The sequence below is a fragment of the Manacus vitellinus genome, unplaced genomic scaffold (genome assembly GCF_001715985.3).
Source record: "Manacus vitellinus isolate BGI_N305 unplaced genomic scaffold, ASM171598v3 scaffold_61_pilon, whole genome shotgun sequence".
In the NCBI taxonomy this organism is placed as follows: domain Eukaryota; kingdom Metazoa; phylum Chordata; class Aves; order Passeriformes; family Pipridae; genus Manacus; species Manacus vitellinus.
In genome coordinates, this window is record NW_021940696.1 from 645,830 (window position 1) to 667,270 (window position 21,441).

The 21,441-nt window shown below is 46.9% G+C and overlaps 1 protein-coding gene across 1 annotated transcript in view; it reads left to right on the forward strand.

Annotated features, from left to right (window-relative positions):
- Positions 1-18: 18 nt before the first annotated feature.
- Positions 19-21,441, forward strand: part of ADRA1D (adrenoceptor alpha 1D) — a 44,229-nt gene continuing 22,806 nt past the window's right edge. Inside the window, exon 1 of the mRNA XM_008934627.3 lies at positions 19-1,051. Coding sequence (XP_008932875.1) covers positions 85-1,051 — 967 coding nt within the window. The 5' untranslated portion in view covers positions 19-84. The remainder of the gene's footprint in view (positions 1,052-21,441) is intronic.

A 21,441-nucleotide genomic window follows, 5' to 3' on the forward strand; every position in this document is an offset into this window, starting at 1 on the left:
CTGCCGGCCGGGGATCATGCCGGGGGAGCTGCGCCTCGGCACCGCTTTCTCCTCGCCCTCCATGGAGCCCGCACTTTCTCTACAATGACTTTCCCCGAGCTGAGCAATGGCAGCTTGAGCGGGAACCGGACGGGACAGGGCAGCCAGAGCGGTGCCAACCGGTCCTGGGGGCTGCAGGGTGAGGAGAGCCCCGACGGCAACGGCACCACGCTGACTTTCGCCTTGGACGTGCAGGCGGTGGGCGTCGGGGTCTTCCTGGCCGTGTTCATCCTCTCGGCCATCGTGGGGAACATCCTGGTCATCCTGTCGGTGGCTTGCAACCGGCACCTGCAGACGGTCACCAACTACTTCATCGTCAACCTGGCCATCGCCGACCTGCTGCTCAGCACCACCGTGCTGCCCTTCTCGGCCACCCTGGAGGTGTTGGGCTTCTGGGTGTTCGGGCGCATCTTCTGCAACATCTGGGCAGCGGTGGACGTGCTGTGCTGCTCTGCCTCCATCATGAGCCTGTGCATCATCTCCGTGGACAGGTACATCGGCGTCAAGTACTCCCTCAAGTACCCCACGATCATGACCGAGAGGAAGGCGGGGGTCATCCTCGTGGTGGTCTGGCTCTCCTCCATGGTCATCTCCATCGGGCCCCTGCTGGGGTGGAAGGAGCCGCCGCCGCAGGATGAGAGCATCTGCAGCATCACAGAGGAGCCGGGCTATGCCCTGTTCTCCTCCCTCTTCTCCTTCTACTTGCCCCTCATGGTCATCCTGGTGATGTACTTCAGGATCTACGTGGTGGCCAGGCGGACCACCCGGAGCTTGGAGGCAGGGGTCAAGAAGGAGAGGAATAAATCCATGGAGGTGGTTCTGCGCATCCACTGCCGCAGCGTCCTGGAGGAGCCTCTCTCCAGCACCCGGAGCAAGGGGCACAACTTCAGGAGCTCCCTCTCCGTGCGGCTCCTCAAGTTCTCCCGTGAGAAAAAGGCAGCCAAGACTCTCGCCATCGTCGTGGGTGTTTTCATCCTCTGCTGGTTCCCCTTCTTCTTCATCCTGCCTTTTGGTAAGTGACCCCGTCCCCCCTCCCAGCCCTGCTTCCTGTGACTGGACCCTTGGGGACCTGCTCCTTGGGACAAACTTTCAGGACACAACTCATGCACGGATGTGAGGGATAGGTAGCTGATGGGTGAATAAACCAGCAATGAATTAATTCAGTTAATTAACACTCAATATTTATTAACCAAACTCACATAATCAGTCAAAGTAAATAGCAAATGAATAAAATAGCAGCATAATAATTGCTTTAATTAATTCATTCTGCATTCAACATTTTAAATAATGAAGTTTAGACTAAGGAGCAAGCAGCTCTGTTTCAAACAGGCTGTCATTATGGCACAGTGGTCTCCAAAGAGTTTTGCTGTCCTCCCTTCCTCCCAGTTTGGGAAAGGCACCTGGATGTGCCTCCGTGGGTCCAGGGCTCCCACCTCTATTGGAGATGACTGAGGTTTGATCTCCCCAGGGAGTGTCGGAGTCTGAAGCATGTCTCACTGACTTCCCAGGATGTCGTTGTTGTGCAGGGACCTGGAGCAGGACCAGGTATTATCTAAGGGTGATGGGAGAAGATCCTATGTGATTTCCCAGGACACTCCTTTAGGGTTGTCTGACAAGTTGTGCTCTAAAGTTTTGGCAAGTTGTCTGTGAAAAGGATGCAGAAGAGGCGTGCAGAAGAGGCTGAGCAGGCACAGAATGTGCTGGGGCTACGTGATGTCCAAAGCAACATCCCCTTCCAGCACCAGTGCAGGGATGCCAGTGCTCTTCCTCACCATCTCACTGAACGAGCACCCAGCTCAGGGGACCTGATGAGCCCCCTGGAATGCTGTAATAAACCTGGAGGGGGGGAAATAGAGGTTAAAATAACTTGTGGATGTCAGCAGCAGCCTTTTGCACAGAGCTCAGCAAAGCAGAGAGGTCTGTCATTCCATCTACCAGCGGGGACCCACGTGTCCCACAGCCCACCAGGGACTTGTGTCCCACCAACCCTGCAGCCAGGGAAGCAGTACAGCTGGTTCTGCACTTTTTCTCAGGGTTTTTCAAATCCTCTTGCTCGAGGCTCCCTCTCAAGTCAGTGGAAACGGCATCGTGACCACGGGACAGATTTTGACCTGCGGAGGTTTTGAGCTCCCTCCAGCTCTGGGGCTGTGCCCCTGGGGACAGCTGGAGCCCAGGTCTGTGAGACACCCTCCAGTGGGATAAATCACCAGGATTGATGGTGTCTTGGGAGCTGAGGTGTCCCTGGAGTGGTGGATCAGGGCTGTGCGTGTCTGCTCTCACCGTGCTGCTGTCTTGTACTTCTTTGCTCCAGTTTCTCTGTCTGGGTGAGGGTGGTATTTGGGGAGTTTATCTCAGCTCTCCACGGGGGTGAAATCGCTGCTGTGGAGAGTTTTCACCCTATGGGAGCGTTGCAGTTCATGGTAAAACTCGGGCAGGGAGCAGTAAGGCTGCACTGAGCTGCTCTCTCTGCAAGACCCGAGATTAATTGTCCTGTCCGACCACACCTGACTTTCCCTTTCACTGAGCAGGTACATGGGAGGGGGTTGTAGCCTGCAAATAAATAGTTTGGGAGTTGTGGGGTTTGGGTAGATGCCAGTACCCAAAGGCTGAGCTCTCTGGGCAGCCCCAGTCTGATACTCTCCTCCTCAACCAGAACCAGCAAGAACCAGCTCCAAACCTCACTCACACCTTTACACCTTAAAATTACAGAATCACGGAATGGTTTGGGTTGGAAGGGACATTAAAGATCATGTAGTTCCAACCCTCTGCCAACCTTGCAGCTAATGAAGCTGGGAAATGGGATCCTGTTCCTCTGAGTTACTCCCAGTACTTGGAAATAGAGAACAAACATGAGGCAAATACTTTTTTAGTCGAAATAAAAAAATATTTTGCTTTACTGTATCTGTTCTCCCTTGAAACACTTGAGCCAGCTTCTCTGCTGGTGTAAATCACCACCCTTGTGCAGAAGTCAAAGGAGATACAGTGATTTCCACTGGCTAAAAATCCAAACTTCATTCTTGAAGTACCTCCCATGAGCCCTCCGAGCACACAACTTGCCAAGTCCTTTATAAACACGGCTTTGATCTTCACTTCCTGCTGTATTATATGTATAACATAAACACGGCAAAACTTCATTTATTTTATGACTACAAAATATTCTGCTTCTCATTTCCCCACCCTTCATTAATTGCAGCTTTCCTATTCAAATCTCAAAATCATTCAGGGGCTATCTGGGAGGAGAACAGAAACTTCTAATCTTGGATTTTACAGCTCAGGACATGAGTCTGAAACTCACAGAAATCAGCAAAGTCCACTATAAATTCACAGTCTGAAACATACTGGGGCCAATTCTCCTTGGAAAAGAAGGTTATAAATGTTTAAGTAAATGGTTTTTATTTGTTTGTTAGACAAAAATAGGTGAAATAATTTGGGACCAACTGGAAATTATACTTATACACATTTTAAATGAAAATTAAATTCTCGTGAGAAACCAAATAACTTTAAACTGAAGTGAAATGGATTGTTTCAATTTCAGTAAATGGGAGTCTATTAAAAAATGAGCACTCAGAGACATTTCGAAGTGAGCTGTTGCATTAAAATGAAGTGAATAAGGGATCTATTTTCTTCCGAAAATATCCAAATGTTTTGACTGTTTTTTCCCCTCTTTGACATGAATTTGCAAGAAATCGTCCTCGGCTCGCACTGTTCGCTGTCATCTGATTATACTTTTTAGGGATAAGAAAATTTGTCAAGTGAAAAAAGACTCTCAGCTCCACTTAGCATTCCCTGAGCACTCAGAAACTTCCGCGCTGGCTCCGCCGTCGGTGTCTGTGAGTCTGCACAGATCTTTGCAGCTCTCTGCAGAATAGTTTCCACATTAGTTACACAGGAGCAATATTTATCACATCAGGGTTGAAAAGCTGAAATAAGCAGTAATTTTGAACGACACAGTCTATGTGTGTGTGTGTGTGTGTTAAATGCTGTCAGCTGTTTCTCCGTGCTCGAACAATCTACAGCGATCTTTCTTCAAATCATCTCAAACTCCCCAATACCTCCATGGTCTGTTTATCAGCTGAATAATTTAGCTCACTCTTGGGTGTGGGATACGTGGGACGCCATCACCAGGAGTTTAAACAAAATTAACAGTTTTGTGGCTAATAAGACTCTTCAAGCAGAGGGTTCTTCAACCCGAGATGAAATCCTAATTCCCCGTGTGAGGGTGGTGCCCTTGCTGGGTGTGCAGTGGAGCTCTAAAAACTGCTCTGTCTCGGGATCCTGGGTGGTGGTGGTGGGGTTTGAGGCAGGATTCCTCTTCCCTTAGCAAACACCTGTCTAGAGAACATAACTGGAGGCTTTTCAGAGGTGTGGGCAAGGAGTTTAAGGCTGGTTCATGGGACAGGATTCATCTCCTTTTGGTTGTGTCAGACCACGAAGATGATCCAAGGGCTGGAGCCCCTCTGCTCTGGAGACAGGCTGAGAGAGCTGGGGGTGTTTAGCCTGGAGAAGATAAGGCTCCAGGGAGACCTTAGAGCATCATCAACTTCAATCACATGTGAGAAAGTACTAAAAGTCCTCAATATACCAACTTCCCATTAAAATGAAGAGACGATTAAAGGAGTTGAAACTTTTATACTCTCCCTCACAGAAGGAAGGTTGCAGAGCAAACTCAGCCCCTGGTTAGACATCAGAAAATACTCACTAAAAATCTACCACAAGACACAATCCCAGAAAAAACCCAACTTCTTTAGTGTGGTTTTACACAGGGGGACCTGATAGGAAAGGTGATTTGAAAGTAGGAGGCTGAAAGATAGAACATTTAATTACTTTGATTGTCAGGGCACTTCCTTGTGTCTCCAGAAATTTTCTGAGTTGTGGTGGAAGTGGCAAAATTGACAAGGAAAAAGGAATGCCAATTGCTTTCAAATAACTGTTTATGGCCCAGAGCATCAGATCAACCTGGAACAAGAGCAGTTGGGATGAACTGTTCCATCTGCCACATGTCCCCCATTGAACCTGATTCACGGGAACCATACATTGATTAAAAACACCAGCAAAGACATGGATGGAGTCTCAAAAGCTCTGGTTGGATTTATTGGACATCATCCAAACAAGAGACACCACAGGATGTTTCCATGAAATGGGCTCATGCCAAATTAGCATAAATTCATTAAATTATAGGGAATGGGTGGATGGATGGATGGATGGATGGATGGATGGATGGATGGATGGGTGGATGGATGGATGGATGGGTCTTCCAGCCCATCTCCCTTTCTCAGGGAAAGACCACTTGGCCCCAAACCACTCCTGAGCCATTTCAAGGCTCTTCTTAAAGCACTGAAGTGAGGGGAAATCCATTGCTTTTCCCAGACAAATTTTGCTGTTGCTTCAGCAGCCCTCAAATGTGATTTCTGCTTCTGTTTTTCCCACTCAGAGTGTCTGCAATAACACCAGGGCTGTGCTGAAGCCTTCCAGATTGTCATTCCTAGGGCATGACAGCAGGGATTCTATGGTGGACCCAGCACAGGGACAAGTGGGGGTGTGCATCCCACTGGGATAGCACTGGAGGAACAGTCCAGGCACAGGGCACCTGGTTGGGAGTCACCTGCAGTGATTGTGTCTGTCTAGAGAAACACTGAGGAAAAAGCAACTGGGAGCTGGGCTTTTCTCCAGGGAAAACACGTTGATGTCCTGCAGAAGGGCACAGGAGAGAATTACAAGCAGGCCCATGGATAACAAGCCTGTGAGTAAGTTATGCAGCTAAAGCATCAGGCAGTGTTGATTCCCTCCATGTGGCCCCCGTGCAGAAGCCACCAGAGTGCAGAACAGCAGGGAGACAGCCTATGTTTGTTTGGAAATAGCCAGCCAAAAGCAACTATTTGGAGCCCAGCTGAGTGTGTGGGGTTCCTTTCCTGCCCATTACCTGTGTGGAAGACCAGAGATGGATGGAGGGGCTCAGGACAGTTATTGCTGCTATAAGAGACACCTCATTCTGGACCTCAGGTAATTATTTGGGCACCCAGATTTGGACATCTGCTTTGCCTCTACCTGGCCAAAGGAATGCAGTGATTGGAATTAGGACCCAAATCTCCCACGACCTGCATGTGGAATTACTCTGCTTCCAGTCTATCCACTGCACCACCAAACAAAACTATTTAAAGCCAAATGTCTTTTTATATGGCACAGCCTTGACGCATCTGGAGGCAGTTGCTAAAGGGATGTACCACAAACAGGAAAAAATAGATCTTGAAAAACTTAAAACTACTGGGATTCAGTGGGCAAAATGTTATAAAATCTCTCAACAGGGGTTTTGGAACCAATACAAAAATACACCACATAACCTTAAAATCATCTGTGTCAAGCTGGGTCTGATGGTTTTATTATATTTGACAAAACTTAATCCTGAATATTCTGAGAAGGAGTTTTTAATTAGTCTGATTTATCCTCGTTAATTTGTATTTGGGTAAATATTTGCTTGTTAGTCCTTATAATCTGGTTAACACGATGTAACAAAAAATGAGCAAAAGAGTGGGCTGTTCTTTTGTATGGTCATGCAAGGTGGTTGGCTGCTCTCTTATTTCCAACTTGCTTTTAATTGGTTTTGCTACAAAAAAAACCTCCAGCATGAATTAGGTATGTCACGTTAGCAAGTAACAGTGTCAAGGCTTCATGATCCCTGTAGGGTTTTAATTACAAGTGCTCACTTTTGTGATTACATGGAGCATTTTTGCCCAAGGCACTTCAGAAAATGAGTGTATTTCCTTGGGAGAGCAACCTAAATTATCTTCTGATTGATCGGACAGGAGTTTTCTTTGCTGTGATTACTGTGCTCTATTGTAGGTAGGGCTGATAGTATCTTTTGACATTATGGGATCCTTCCGGAGTAAAGTCCCAGTTTTTGGTGCCAAACATTGACTGTTAGGTAAAGTTTTCAATTCTGTGCCTTTGTAACAAGCTGAGTTTGTTCTGCCAAATGTGAGAGAGCATGAGATGGCCATAGCTGAGAAAGATGACAGGAAAAACACAGCCTTTGGTTCCTGTCATGAGTGTTATGGGGACAGGCTGGAGTATAAAAAGCTCTGTCAGAGCAAAGACATTTCACTCTAGTGGGGTTAGGGATTCTTTATGTCAGGACAGGGCAGGAATTAGACAAAGCTGGTTCAATACGGCCAAATTCTGTAAAGAGAGAATGTTTCTGAGGAGTTGTCAAGGCGGGGAAGTTTGGCAAGACTGGAGTTTGCTGAGGAAAGGCTTTCAAGAGCAATGACCTGATGGTGTCTGATGGGCATTTCTGCTGCCCTGTAGTCCCCTGTGGTGTTCATTTCATAGAACCACCAAAGAATCATGGAATGGTTTGAGTTGGAAGGGACCTCAAAGACCACCTTGTTCCATCCCCTGCCATGGGCAGGGACACCTTCCATTATCCCAGGTTGCTCCAAGCCCTGTCCAACCTGGCCTTGGACACTTCCAGGGATGGGGCAGCCACAGCTCCTCTGCCCAACCTGTGCCAGGGCCTCCCCACCCTCACAGGGAAGAATTTCCTCTTAATATCTAATTTAACCTCCCCTCTTTCAGATGGTGCCTCAGAGGTCATACCAACCTCCAGAGAAGTAGCAACAGGAAAGCAACTGAACTGCACCTCTCAGAAGAATGTAATTGTCATTGGCAACAGAAAATATTTCAGGGTTTGGTTGGTTGATGTTTGGGCAAAAGAAGGTTGTAAAGAGTTTCTATCATGAAATGTGTGTGGTGAAAAATCCAGTTTTCCAGTTAATGGGTGTTTAGACTTTTTTACCAACCCAAATTGTTCCATCTCCTCATCCTCTTTACACACAAAATTTCCAAGTCCTCTGAAGGTGTCTAAGCAGGAGATTTGTTTCCATCATTCATTACGGGATAACTTGACCCTTGTTGTGTTGAGTTGGTTCTGTGATTCTACTGAATCAGCTTTGTTCTCTGACTAGGATGATGTTTAGGAAACAATTCTTCATGGAAAGGGTTATCAAGCACTGAAACAGGTTTCCCAGGGAGTCACCATCACTGGAGGGGTTTAAAAGCCATGTGGATGTGGCACTTGGGGACGTGGCTCCATGGTGGCCTTGGCAGTGCTGGGGGAACAGTTGGACTTGATGATCTTGGAGGTCTTTTACATGATCCCTTGATTCTGTGACTCCATGATTCTGCTTCTGCCTGCCCTGCTTTCTCAGATTCGGTGCTGCATGAAAGTGTCCCATGGAGATAGAAGGGTGTGCTTCTCCCTGCACCATTATTTACGGGTGAGATTAGCCCAAGGAAGGATTTACTGGAGTGGCTGGAAAAGGATATGGTTTTTTTAGCTGCTCCTAATGAATAGCCTTTCTCTGAGAGGGCTCGTAGCTGATGCACTTGGAGCTAAGCCCGAGAACCACCAGGTCTGGTGGCAGAAAACCAACTGCCAGCTCCATCAAGAGAGGGCATTTCCTGCTCCTGGGAAGTTTCCAACCTGAGGGAATTCACAACTCAGTCATTAAGGCCCCTGAAATGCAACTTTTATTTTTCACTCCCTCCAGTAGCTGGGGGGAAAAAAAAAAATAAAAAAAAGCCATTTACAAGGGATCCCTGCTGGGAGAAATCCCTGCCCCAGACAAGTCCAAGCTGCCTTTCCTGTTGCTCACAGTGGGTTGTCACATTGATGACATTCAGCTAAGGAAGATCAGCAGGATATAGGGAATACAGGACTGGCTCCAGCCAGCTCTCCCCAACACAAATCTGCCTGAGAAATGTGCCTGGAGCTGTAGGAACATGAGGTTTTTGGTGCCACGTGGGTTCAGGACCTGGAATCAGGCCTTCCCCTCTTGTGTTCAGGAGTTTGTTTATTTATCACGTTTAATGGGATCTGTACTTCCCCCAGTGAGTCAAAGGCTGGAACAAGTCACAAGGGTTATCCTGCCTGATCTCCTGAATTAAAGAACTCCTGGCTGCATTCCCCTGCAAGGCTGTTGCAAGTGGATGCAGAAGCCCAATAGCCAGACTGCAAAAGAGGTCCATGATGGGGAAAAAAATCCCCAAAAATAAGGGAGACGAAGAGATCTCCAGTTAGAGGATCAATTATGGAAACACTGAGCAGGAAACAGCCCCTTCTACAAAAGAATCCTGCCCCAGACTCTGCTGGAAGGGCTGTACCATAGTTGACTCCAGGAGACATGGACAAGACCTTTGTGAAAGCATTTAGGTAGGGAAAAGATAAAAAATAAGCTTGTTTAGAGGGAAGTTCATATCCTAAGCGTAAAACTGATGATTTGTAGCATAAAGACAGTGAGGAATGGGAATATCTTCATGGCATGATGCTCTTTTCTTGTGGCAATGGGGCAAGAGTAGGTGAGGGCAACTTGACCAGGAAAGGGACAGGAACCTCCGTCTCATCCCTGTCAGTTTTCCAGCTGCAAAGTTCCTCAGAGCAGCTTCACAAATCACTGAGGAACAGCCCATGGGTAATCACAGGGGTCATGCAGGGCAGTGATCCCAAAGTCCAGGGACTCAGACCCACTTTTGATCCCCCAGGTCACCAGATGAAGCTGGCAGTGGTGTTATTTCTTGCCCTCTCACCCGAGTCCCATGCAGGGCACCTGACACGCCTGTATTCCCACCCCAGATGTGTTCTCAGAAATGCAGTTTGGAAGGGAATGGGGCACACACACACACATGACACAGCAGTGGAGGCACCACCAGCTGCTCATGTCCTGGTTTGAGTGCAGAGAGCAGGGGATTTGGGTTCAGAGGAGATTCCAGCTCTTGAATCTCAGCCTTTGAAGCCAAGTTCTCGCAGAGACACTTGTCAAAGGTCACCAGAAAGGTTTTTCAGCCACAGGCTGTTTCAGTTCCCAGGGTCCCTTCCATAGGAATTATCTGGAAAGCTGTGAGGATGCAGTGTGATGTTCCAACTGGCATCCAGCCATGGGCTTGTGGGGATTTGGGGAAACAAAACAGAGTGACTTCACATCACAGGGTTTGCTTTCTGTGTATTCCTCACTCAGAGAAGAGCATAGAATTGTAGACTCATAGAATCATGGAATGGTTTGGGTGGGAAGGGACCTTAAATACCATCTCATTCCACCCCCTGTCATGGGCAGGGACACCTTCCACTATCTCAGGTTGCTCCAAGCCTCGTCCAACCTGGCCTTGAACACTTCCAGGGATGGAGCAGCCACAGCTCCTCTGGACAACCTGTGCCAGTGTCTCTCAACCTTCCCAGTAAGGAGGTAGAAGAAGAAGGAGCAAAGCACAGAGTTTTGCAAGTGTTGCATCTCTCCCTTCCTTCTGCCTTGCAAGAGCCGAATTGTTTGGGATTAAATCATGAGGTGCTTCCCTTCCAGTGACACCACACAGTTACAGCTCTTCAGGGCTCTCTGCAGGCAGACCTACCCGAGATCCTTAATGATGCACCAGCCCATCAGTCATGTGCTTCAGCCTCTTCTGTGTCAGGGGATGTACAAACAGGAGTGTTATTTCTAGCCTGGAGGAGCTCAAAGTAGTGGATCCAGATGGATGTGGGAGGCAGGAGAGCACCCAGTGGTACCTGTGTTCAGGCAGACTGCAGTTTTGCCAGCATTTGGGCAAAGGAGTGGGGAATAGTGGTGCAGGTATTGGCAGGTAGCTTCTGGGAATGCCCCTGAGGAGAAGGGACCATTTTTCATTGCATCTGATCACCTCCTTGGCCACCACCCTCCCTCCCTGTGTCCCCTTTCCTGAATATCCCCTTACCAGTGCTTCCTTTCTCATCCATGGCTCTGATAAACAAGGAATGTAATTATTTCTGGTGTGCTGGTAAACAAAGAAATTAGGACCAGACCTACAGGTGAAGATTTCTGTGTGCAGTTGTCTGTGGGTAGGTGGATGTCTCAGCTCCCATTACTGACCATGCCTGCAGAGCTTGGTTGCTATCCAGGTTTGGATTGCAATTTACTTCCCTAAAACATGCCCAAGATCCCCTAAGGTAGGCAAAGCAACCACATGAGGTTTTTGATTGCAAGACACAACCTTGGGGAGCTCTGTGCTCTCCTATGGGGACATCCAGAGACCAGGAGGGACATCCCAGGGCATTTATCTCCAGTGGTACAAGACATGTAGGCAGCCAGAGTGTCTTCTTTAAGATGACTTGAATTGCACCCTGGATTGCTTTCCCAAGAAATTAAAAAGAAAACCAGACACCCCTTGGGTAAGATACATCTGGTAACACGCCCACACAAGCATTTCTTTCTCCATCCCATAAACTGGAGTGTAGGATGTGCCCTGAAGCTTGATACCTTGTCATGTCAATACCTTTCCCTCAGATGCACCTTCCCACAGGCCCATTCTGAAGCTGTGTCCTGAAAGTAAAAATAAATGGGTCACTACAGCCTTCTCAGATGGCCTGTGAGGAATCAGTCTGGCTTCCCTGATGTCGCTGCCAAGCATTAAAGGGCACACCTAATGCTTCAGGCCAGGAATCGTAAGAAATATATATAAAAGTCTTCGAAGGAAGGGCTTAATCTTTGCTGATGGGCAGAGATGGAGAAGAAAAGTCATCTGAGGGACTTCAATGGTCTGTTTCTTTTGTAGTCTCCATCACTTGGCCTGTTTATTGGATGACTTGGACTCCACTGGCTTTCAAGGCAGATGGAAAACATGGAATATCAGTGGTGGGTTTGGCCTCTCTATTTAGGACATGTAGTGACAGGAAGGTGTTGGGTTAGCTGGTGGTGCACACAAAGCTTCTCCCATCACAGCTTTAGGTCTTTGCTCACCTGCCAGTGCTGAGACATGAGAACCAGCTCAGAAACACACAGCATTCAAGGCCAGGTTAGGCAGGGCTTGGAGCAACCTGGTCTAGTGGAAGGTGTCCCTGCCCATGGCAGAGGGTTGGAACTCTATGTTCTCTAATATTCTTTTCAACCCAAACTCTTCTATATGTCACACATGATGCTCAGCCTCTTCCTGGGATTCGTTAGCATCCCTTAAGGACCCCAGCAGGCAGTGTGGCTACTGCTCTCCTACAGGAAGGATCCATGAACTTCCCCCAAAGGTCGGGGGAATGAGGACGTGGGCGGTTTCATTTTCCTGCTGCGACGACAGGGCAAGGGAAAGTATTTACATTGAAAACAGAACTTTCCCAGTGTCTGTGGCTGTTTGAGTCAAAGGCAGTGAGGGAAGGGGGCTGAGTTGAGAGTGTTTACACTGAATGGGGCCATCAGCCTGTCAGGATGTATTCCACACGTTCTGGAAAAGGTCTGTTCCTTCTCCCTGTGTACTCTCACTGCAAACCCAGCAGCCTGCACTCAAAGAAACCACAGGTGATTAAATTAACATTAGCCTAACGTATGGAACAAATATAATTTGCTCCAAACCCAAACATTTACTGCTCAAAGCGGAGCTGGGTGGCTCACAGCAGAATTCAGGTAAGAGAACTGGAGAGCAACATTGCAGAAGTGTGATCGTGTCTGCCATCCCACCACGTGCACTGGCAATACTTCAAGTGCCTTCTTCCTTCCTAACTCTTCATCTTCTTCTTCCTCTTCCTGTTTCTCCTCCTATCTGTACCCTTCTGTGGCTCTGGTGTGCAAATACCACAGGCAGCTGTCATCCCCTTGAGACAGGATTGACTTCCACTACAGATCCCAGTGGATCAACCATGATCCCATTCAAAATCACTTGAGCTTCATGTGTGTCCCAGTCCCTGAAGCTCTGCTACTGTGCCTTTGGAGAGACCATTCTGGATCATTATTGCATCCAGTCCTTGGAAACTTTATTGTTTGCAGTGGGAACCTATCAGTATCTCATTGCAAATTAGTTCTGTGTCCATGCCATCTTCCTTAAGTAGTTATGTTTTTTCCTTGGCTTTCACCCTCTGGTAAACAGCCATTCAGGGGTCTTCTTCCCCTGTAGCCTCTTCTTGTTGCATTGAACAACCTAATGAATTCCCTTTTTCCTCTATCATCCATATTCCCCACCCTGGTCCATCTGGATTTACTCCCTTTTAGATCACTGGTGGTTTGGATGCTTTGGGAGACCAACCTTGTACTTTACACTCAAGTTCTTGAAGATACACCAGACAAATGGGTGTCTGGGCAAGTATTGCTTTGTGGTAATAACCCTGATGTCCCTGGCAACAATATTTGTGGCAATCACACTTCCTACCTGGAGAAGAGATGGAGAAGGCAACCACCTGGACTGTGTTGATGGATGTCCCCTGTGATTGCCATGGCACAAGCTGTGCAGGTTGTTGCTCTGGCTATTAAGTTGGCACTGGGTTTGGACTCTTCCAGCTCATGCCATAGAAATTTCCAAAGAAAAGTGTCTAAAAAAATAAATGGTTGCTGCCTGCCATGCCCAAATTCATGCTTAGGATTGTACCATTTTGTAAACTTGTCTTTTTTGCTGCTGTTTTGTTGTGACTCTCCAAAGGACCCTCCTTCCAAAATCAACTGGAAACATCTCCCCAGGTCACTGGACGGGTCCCACCTTGCAGTTTCGAGGTCCCCAGCAGCCAGTGCTGGAATGTGGATTAAGAAATGCTGCTCCACTGCCAGATGCGAGTCATCTGCCTCTCGAACTTATGGTCACCATGGTGACCATGTCAAGCACCTCAGAAAATGATCTGGGAAAGTCCATTTTTCTTTCTCTCTGTTTATTTCTTGACACTTCCAAATGACTTCCTCTCACCCTTCTCCTTCTCTAGCCCAGGACTGACTGCACTTCAAGTTCACAGGGGATCACAGAGACTTTATTTTATCCCATCTTTCAGGCACATGATGTGATTCTTGGGGTGTCCTGTGCAGGGCCAGGAGTTGGACTCGATAATCCTGATGGGTCCCTTCCAGCTCAACATATCTTATGATATTCAGTTCTACCACATGCATTTGAAAAAGGTGTCACAGCCCATGAAAAATCACTTTACTTGTGAAGAGAGAGACAGAGGGACTGAGCCAGCCATAGGTGATACCAGGACCTGCTTTCCTCTTTTCCCATCAAATAGTCCATCAGTAGAATCTTCAAGTGGACAGGCACTGGAAGTTAGCCTGGGCTGCACCTCTTCCATACAGGTGATCATGGATCATACCTCCACCTGCACTGAGGACTCAAGAAGGAGAAAACACCTTTGCATCAGTCACAGGAGCAAAGAATCTCAAGGTTAGAAGATTTCCTTGGATGAAAAATCTAGGAACCTCTTTTCTTAGCTAACCCTTAGTTTATGCTTAGCCTTGCTGTCCCATCCTTTCCCACCTCTAGTGCCAAAAATGTCCTCTGGGACCTTTGCAAGCACCTCCCAACCCTTCAGACAAGGGGCTCAGCTTTTTTTCCTCCTCCATTTCTTATACCAATGGTCATCTTTGTCTCTTGGTGTTAGTAAAAATCCTCCTGAGGGATCTGTCAGGCACCCAGGCAGTGGTTTGGGCATTTTTACTGTCTCTGCAAAGTAAGACACTGAATTGAAGTGTCTGCATTGGGGTCACTGCTGTTGTCACCCTGATACTTGTACAGGTCCTTGTACTCAGAGCTTGTTTCCTTCCTTCACAAGGTTGAGTCCTTCCTCCTTGAGGGGCTGTTGGTCTCAATCCCACTCTGAATGTCTCTTTTAACCAATTCTGGTGCTGGTGGGCTGGTCACTTGAGAAAGTTTCAGCACCAGCAAATTTTCCTTGGTTTCATCCTCTCCAAGGTTATCCTTATTCCATGTTGCTCCATTTCATTCCCTACACAAAACAGAAACACTGTGGCAGGTTTTGACAGGTAAACTGGAGTTTTGGGTCCTGCAGACTCTGTCAGAAACCACCAAGGCTGGCAAATCAGTCACAGTGCTAAGCTGTGCCTCTGTTACCCCAAATAGTGGTAAGGAGTAAAAAACATCCCACTAGACAGATGTTTCCATTAAATTTGGGAATGTCTGCAAAACCACACAGAAAAGGCCTACAAATGAAAAGCAAACTGAGCTGTTTATTGCCATTAACAAACAGAAAAAAAAAAAAAACACAGCAAAACAACAGCGAATGCAAGAATGTGATCATTTGGGAACAATCCATTATTTGTTATTCCTACTAATAAAATATATTTAGATTGCAGCTCCATCCAGGAGCATGCATGTAGGAGCTGGAATTCTTCACTCTAAAGACTTGGTAATTCCTCACTCTAAAGACTTCATTGCTTTGGTTTTGTAAGCTTAACTGTGCAAAGTGTGGACCTCTGGGCACCATTTAGGTTGTGGAACTACCACAGGTGGTCCACAGCAGATGCACAGAAGAATATCAAACACTGGAATGTTTTCATTGAAAAGATGGGTAATGATGTTGTTGTATCACCCAAGGGAGACCCAGAAGGCTGAAAATGGTCCTTTATCAGCAGGTTTAGGATCAATGGAGAGAAGATTTGGGCCGACAAAAGGAAATTAAATTCTCTCTTTCAAATTGACCCATAGTGTCCTGTTTTGTCTTGAGTTTTGATTATATTTGGTTTGTAAACTAAAATATAAGCAAATTTTAATGCAAAGCACTTTGGGATGTGTTCCTCCCTACCCCAAAAGAAAAGTTTTGCTTAGAAAAATTTCAATATTGAAACTTTGCCTTTGTTTTCCAAATCCTTTCTTTCCCTGTCATCTGCTTTGGCCAAAATAATTTGGTGAGTTTGTCCCACATGAAAATTTGTGTTTGTCTCTTCAAATCTGTGAATGAAAGAGACAACCAATAAATTTTTGCCCTGCTATCATCAAATGATTTTTTTTTTTTCTGACAGGTTTCATGAGAATGGTGTCAGGAGAGATATCCTGGCATGGCTGGAAAGCTCTTGGGAATCTCTGTGTAAAAAGTGATTAAGGAGGCTGTATAATGAAGCAGACTTTTGTTATTGCTATGAACAGCTACAATATTTCTTGGTTGTACCAATTTTTTGGATTTGCAGAACAAGTCCCAGGTTGAAATCCACCACTGTTGCTCTGTATATCCCAAAAGCCATCTTAAGGAAGCAAGTGGCCTCTTTGAAAGGAAAACCATGGACTATTAGCAATGGCAGAGAGCAAGAAAGGATGTCACCAGCTCTTAAAAACTAATCACCCTTGAGCTGTCTCAAAATCCAGGGAGGAGAGGTCACTTTGACATTGTTGGTCTGCAAGTTGTCAGTGCACTTGGCCGTGGGAGCATCACTGAGGGTCAGGCACCAGGTTGGGCTCAGGGAAAAATTCTTCCCAGTGTTCCCTCAAAATCCCTCCCTGGGGCTCTGGGGTGGGTGTTATCACCTTGTGTTGGCCACAGCTGGGACACCTGTGCCACAGGAGATGAGGAACAAGGGCAAGTTCATGACCATGGAGGTTCCCAGGTCGAGGACCAAGGGAGTCCTGACAGTCTGCAGGGCCAGCCCATAAACTGGACTGTCCCTCTCTCTCAGTGGGAGCATCCAGGGATTTCTCAGTGCCAGAACATCAAAGAGGAGGTTGTAACCAGCTGTCTCATGGTTGTAATTGATAGCAGACCTCTTTATTCCACAGGGAAGTCTGTGAGGGAACACAGCCAAGGGAGGTCGAAAGGAATGAACAAAGGATCATGGATTTTCCAGAGTGTGAGGAGGGCAGAGACCACCTTCACCCCAGGGTCTCCTCCAGGAAGCAATCTCCTAGCTGGTCCAACCCCTCCTCCTTCCCTGAGGACAGAGTCCATCAGTGGGCTCTGGACTGATTTGTCACCCACCACCCAGGGGAAATCTTATGTCACTCAGCTTCATCTTGTTTAACTGACCCAGTGCGAGGACAGGGCAGGATGTCAGAACAGGCTTGGGGGATGAAGGGAGAGCAGCCCTTGGGGCCCTGGTAGAGGAACATCTGGTCACAACCCAGCAGTGTGTGTTCACAGCCTGGAAAGGCAGCAGCACCCTGGGCTCATCCCACGCTGTGGGCAGCGGGCAGAGGGAGGTGATTCTGCCCCTCCACCTGCTCAGGTGAGACCCTCACCTGCAGTGCTGCCTCCAGCTCTGGGGCACCAGCACAAAAGAAACATGTGGAGCTGTTAGAGCACGTCCAGAGGAGACCATGAAGATGCTCCAAAAACTGGAGCACCTCTGCTGTGGAGACAGGCTGGGAGAATTGGGGCTGTTCAGCCTGGAGGAGAGGAGGCTTTGGGAGACCTTATTGCAGCCTTCCAGTACTGAATGGGGGATTTTAAGAAAGATGGAGAGAGGCTTTTTTTTACCAGGCCTGTAGTGACAGGGCAGGGGGCAACAGTTTTAAACTAAGAGAGAAGAGAGTAGGTCGATTGGACTTAAGGATACATTTTTTTTTTTTACAATGTGGGTGGTAAGGCCCTGGCACAGGTTGGCCAAAGGAGCTGCGGCTGCCCCATCCCTAGAAGTGTCCCAGGCCAGGTTGGACAGGGCTTGGAGCAACCTGGGATAGTGGAAGGTGTCTCTGCCCATGCAGAGGGTTGGAACTGGATGGTCTTGAAAGTCCCTTCCACCCCAAACCATTCCATGATTCTGTGATGCTGTGTCACTCCTGTGGCTGGGAATCATCTGGAAACTGTGGCTTAGAAAAGCAGTCATGATCCCTTACTGTCTCCTCCAGAGGGTCAGTGTAGGATATTCTGCAACTCAGCAGAATTCCTCCTTGCTTTGATTTTGCAAAGAAGCAAAAGTTGCCTTATTAGAGAGCTCAAATGGGAATTCTTCCCTTAGGGTAATCTGAAAATCAGCATCCATTTGTCAAGGCATGTTTTGATCTTCTCCAGTAACTGGAAGGACTTTCTTCCAACAGAAGGTGAAATTGAGTATAGAAGCATTTTGTCCTCCATTCTCATCAGATATCAAAAGAATAAGAGACTATTTCCCATAGCTTACATCACTTCTGTACTTCCAAATCAGCAGCTGAACTTGCTGCCCCATCCAGCATGGCTGGAGATGGAAGTGTTGGAAGTGATGGACGTCAGGAGTGCAGGGCTGAAATGCCTGATGGCATCCACAGTTATGCAAAGCACAAACATGGTTGTGCAGACCTGCCTGTATTTGCATTTTCCAACCTGACAAATGGCTATTCCAGATACAAAATTGGCAGTTTCACTGCCTGCAGGTGATTGATGGCATCCTTTGCATCGAATTGCTGGGAAATAGTGCATTAGACATGTGAAGAGATGAGAAAAAAAAGAAAACCATTAGGCAGAGGTTAAAGTGGGAGTGGAGAAGAGATCCATCTGTGCAACCTCTCCCCTTCTCCTTCATTGATGCAGTTATGCCAGAAGGTTTTGTGCTCTCCAGTGTCAGTCCAGAGTCAGGAACAAATGCAAATCGGCCACGTTTGACCTTCCTGCTGTAATATTCGGGGCATGGACTCAGCCTCCTGCACACCTGCAAAGCACTTGCCGTTCTCCTGGGTGTGGTGGCCCAAATTAAGGGAAACATTTAAGCAGAAGCTGAATTTACGAGATTCCAAAGTATCTGACCTGGGTGTTGGCCAGCAAGGGAGGATTTCGTTGGGAAACGCCAGTTGGAAAACCAAGCGGAAATGTCCCAGGTTTAGCAGCTCCACTTCAATCACTACTCATGGCTCCGGGGCAGTCCATCCATGCCAAGTTTCCATGGTTTTCTTGCCATGGAACCATCAGAGTGAAACCTTGGCAGCTCTGTGCTAACCCAGGGTTGACTCCTGGATCCAGCGCCAGTAACCTGGAAGCCCCGGAGCATCCTGGCTCCAGAAAGGATTTTCTCATACTTCAGGGCTTCCCACTACAAGTATGTTAATTTGGGGAACGTTAAGACACTCCAGATTACCAGATTCATAAATTCCAAGGATTGCAGAGCTCCCATTGCCTGAATTCCTGTGTTGCTCTGTCCGGGGAGAGCTGGCCAAGGACTTTTCACCTTCTGTACCCTGTGGCTGGGGAAGCTTGAGAAAGGGGAGAGGAGAGACTGCAGATCCATCTAGGGGTGGTTGATGACTTGCATGGTTGTCTCCATGGATTAAGAAGTGATTCCACATCATCTGGTAATTGTCAGGTTTCCAGGGATACATCCCTTTTAGACAACAGTGTGCACTGGGGGTTCTTAAAATTCATTTTTTTAAATTCATGTTTCCTCGGAAATTTTCATTAATTTTTTATTGCATTCTTTTCTCTCTTTTTTTTTTTTTTTGAAAGAAAACAAATATCAAACACCAAAATTTCCCACAAACCAGGCATCTAGATTTCCAGATAACTCTGTTCCTGAGTTTGGATTGACATGTTCTGCCAAACCCAGGTCCTAACAATTCCTTCTTGTCACATTAAAATCACGGGGATTTGAGCCACTGGCTTTGTGCAGTTGTAGATAATTGAGGATGGGAATTGTTTTAAGGGATGATCTTGTCCCTCCCTTGACTTCAGGTCAGAGAAAATAGATCTGACATGTAAAATGAGCACACAGTGGAGTATTTCCATTACATGGGAATGTCTGGTTGTCCTGGTGTTATGGAACTGGTTCCAGTGTGCAAATCTGCTTTTGCTGCTTCGTGTAATTCAGGCAGAATCTACATCACTACAAGTTAGTTCTGTACAGATGTCATTGAGGACAAAACTCTTCCCCCCCCAACAGCAGTGCAAGTATAAACTGTGTGATATAAATTCACCCTCAGTCCAATTCCTGATTGATAACTTCAGCCTTTGCTACCTCCTCTTTCCCAACAGCCCCATTGTACCAGCCTTGTACCTGACTTTCTTCATCCTAGAACTCCCCTACACACAACACACACATCCTCACCCTTCCCTGAAGCTGAGCTGATTGTTTTAGGATGTGAATTGTCTGAGAACATGGTTTTCTAGTAGATGCTTCCAAGCAGCTCAACTTTCAAAGGAGTACAGATTATCATGTGTGTAGGTTAAATGCATGAACCTAGGGTATATGTTATTCAGAAGTAATTATTTATCTCTAAAACTGATTAAATATAAAGCCTGGTTCGATTCTAATTTTTTGGTGCAACTGAGTATTGTCACTTGTTAAAAACACGGTGTCATTCTTGGGATGCTGGAATTTTGCCATCCTCAACCATGACGTGTTTTGCTGTGCCTTGCTTGATTTAGTGACTTAGAAAAAGCTCCAAATTTCTCACCAGACACTTGGAACCCAGTGGGAAAGAAGGGCACCAACACCAAGCACTGCTGCTTGCACAGAAAACCTGCTTGGTCCATGTTTTCAGTAGTGGTTGGAGCAGACACCTCCAGAGATACCCAAATTCTGTGTCTCTTAAAGTCAGATCCAAGTGGAAAACCCTGTAAATCAGTAAAGCTTTAATCGATCCAGTTTGTTACACTTCATTGTTCCACTCTCAGCCTTTTCTTCCAGCATGTTATGTCCATATCATTAGATAGTTGACTCCCACCTACATCCCAAAATTGCGGAGAAGTGTCTATACCAGTACATTAAATGCCTGGGAAGTCCCCAGCTGGTGAAGCCAGCTGGAAGATGACAGCCTCCACCTCAGCCTTCAAAACAGGGTGGCTTGTGTGCAAGTCACCAGTTGGGAGTGGACCTTGGGAAGGTTCCTCTCCCACACCACGCCTTGTGCTGGTTGCACAGGCCAAAGTCATTCCTTTTTGCTTTCATGGAAGTGTTTGTTCCAGTGGGGGGGATTTTCAAAGGCAAGCTTCGAGCTGACAATAAATATGCAACTGGGGAAAACTGCCTTGGCAGTAATGCTCCAGAAGCTGGGAGCACATGCCCAAGCATTTCCATGGGTGGTGGGTGCCTAAACTCTCATTCCCTGCATGGGATGTGTTGCTGTTTTCGTTGAAGGTGTACTGGGAGTCCCAGTTAGATCCAATTTCCACTTCAGGAAGTGGCAGGTCCTGTGTCAGAGTTTCCAGCCCTGTGTGAAAGTTTTGGATGTCCTGCCTCATACCAAGCAGCACAAGGCACTTCTGCATGGGCACTGGAATGGAGCCTTTCACTCACAAGCAGATAACTAAACGTAGGTGTCAATTTGTGACATGAATCCTGCCCTTGAATACCCCAATAGTCTGGGTCCCAGCTATTCTGGCTCATTGAAATCATCTCTCTCGTGCTTCTTCTCTGTCATTCAGTGGATTTCATCCTTTTTAAGTGTTTTGTTTCAGTCCAGCCATGAAGATGAACAAAGTCTAGTGTTGTGCAGATATTTTGTCCGCTCTCTGCGTATCATTGCCTGTATTTATTCCAACAACTCCACCTTCAAGTGAGCCTTGACTTCACATGTGTTCCAGGGTCTCTTGCTTCTCCTGTTCTTTGCCATAAGAGGTAACTGGGATCCATGGAGCCTATCCTTGTTTTAAATGGATGTGCCATTATCAAGGAAGGACTCTGAGCTGACATTCCCATTTCTTTACCAAAGCAGAGCTCAGAAATTGCAGTCTTTTCATTTCTCCATGTTTTTCCCTATGGATGGAAAAGGACACATCTGCTGAACAGTTTG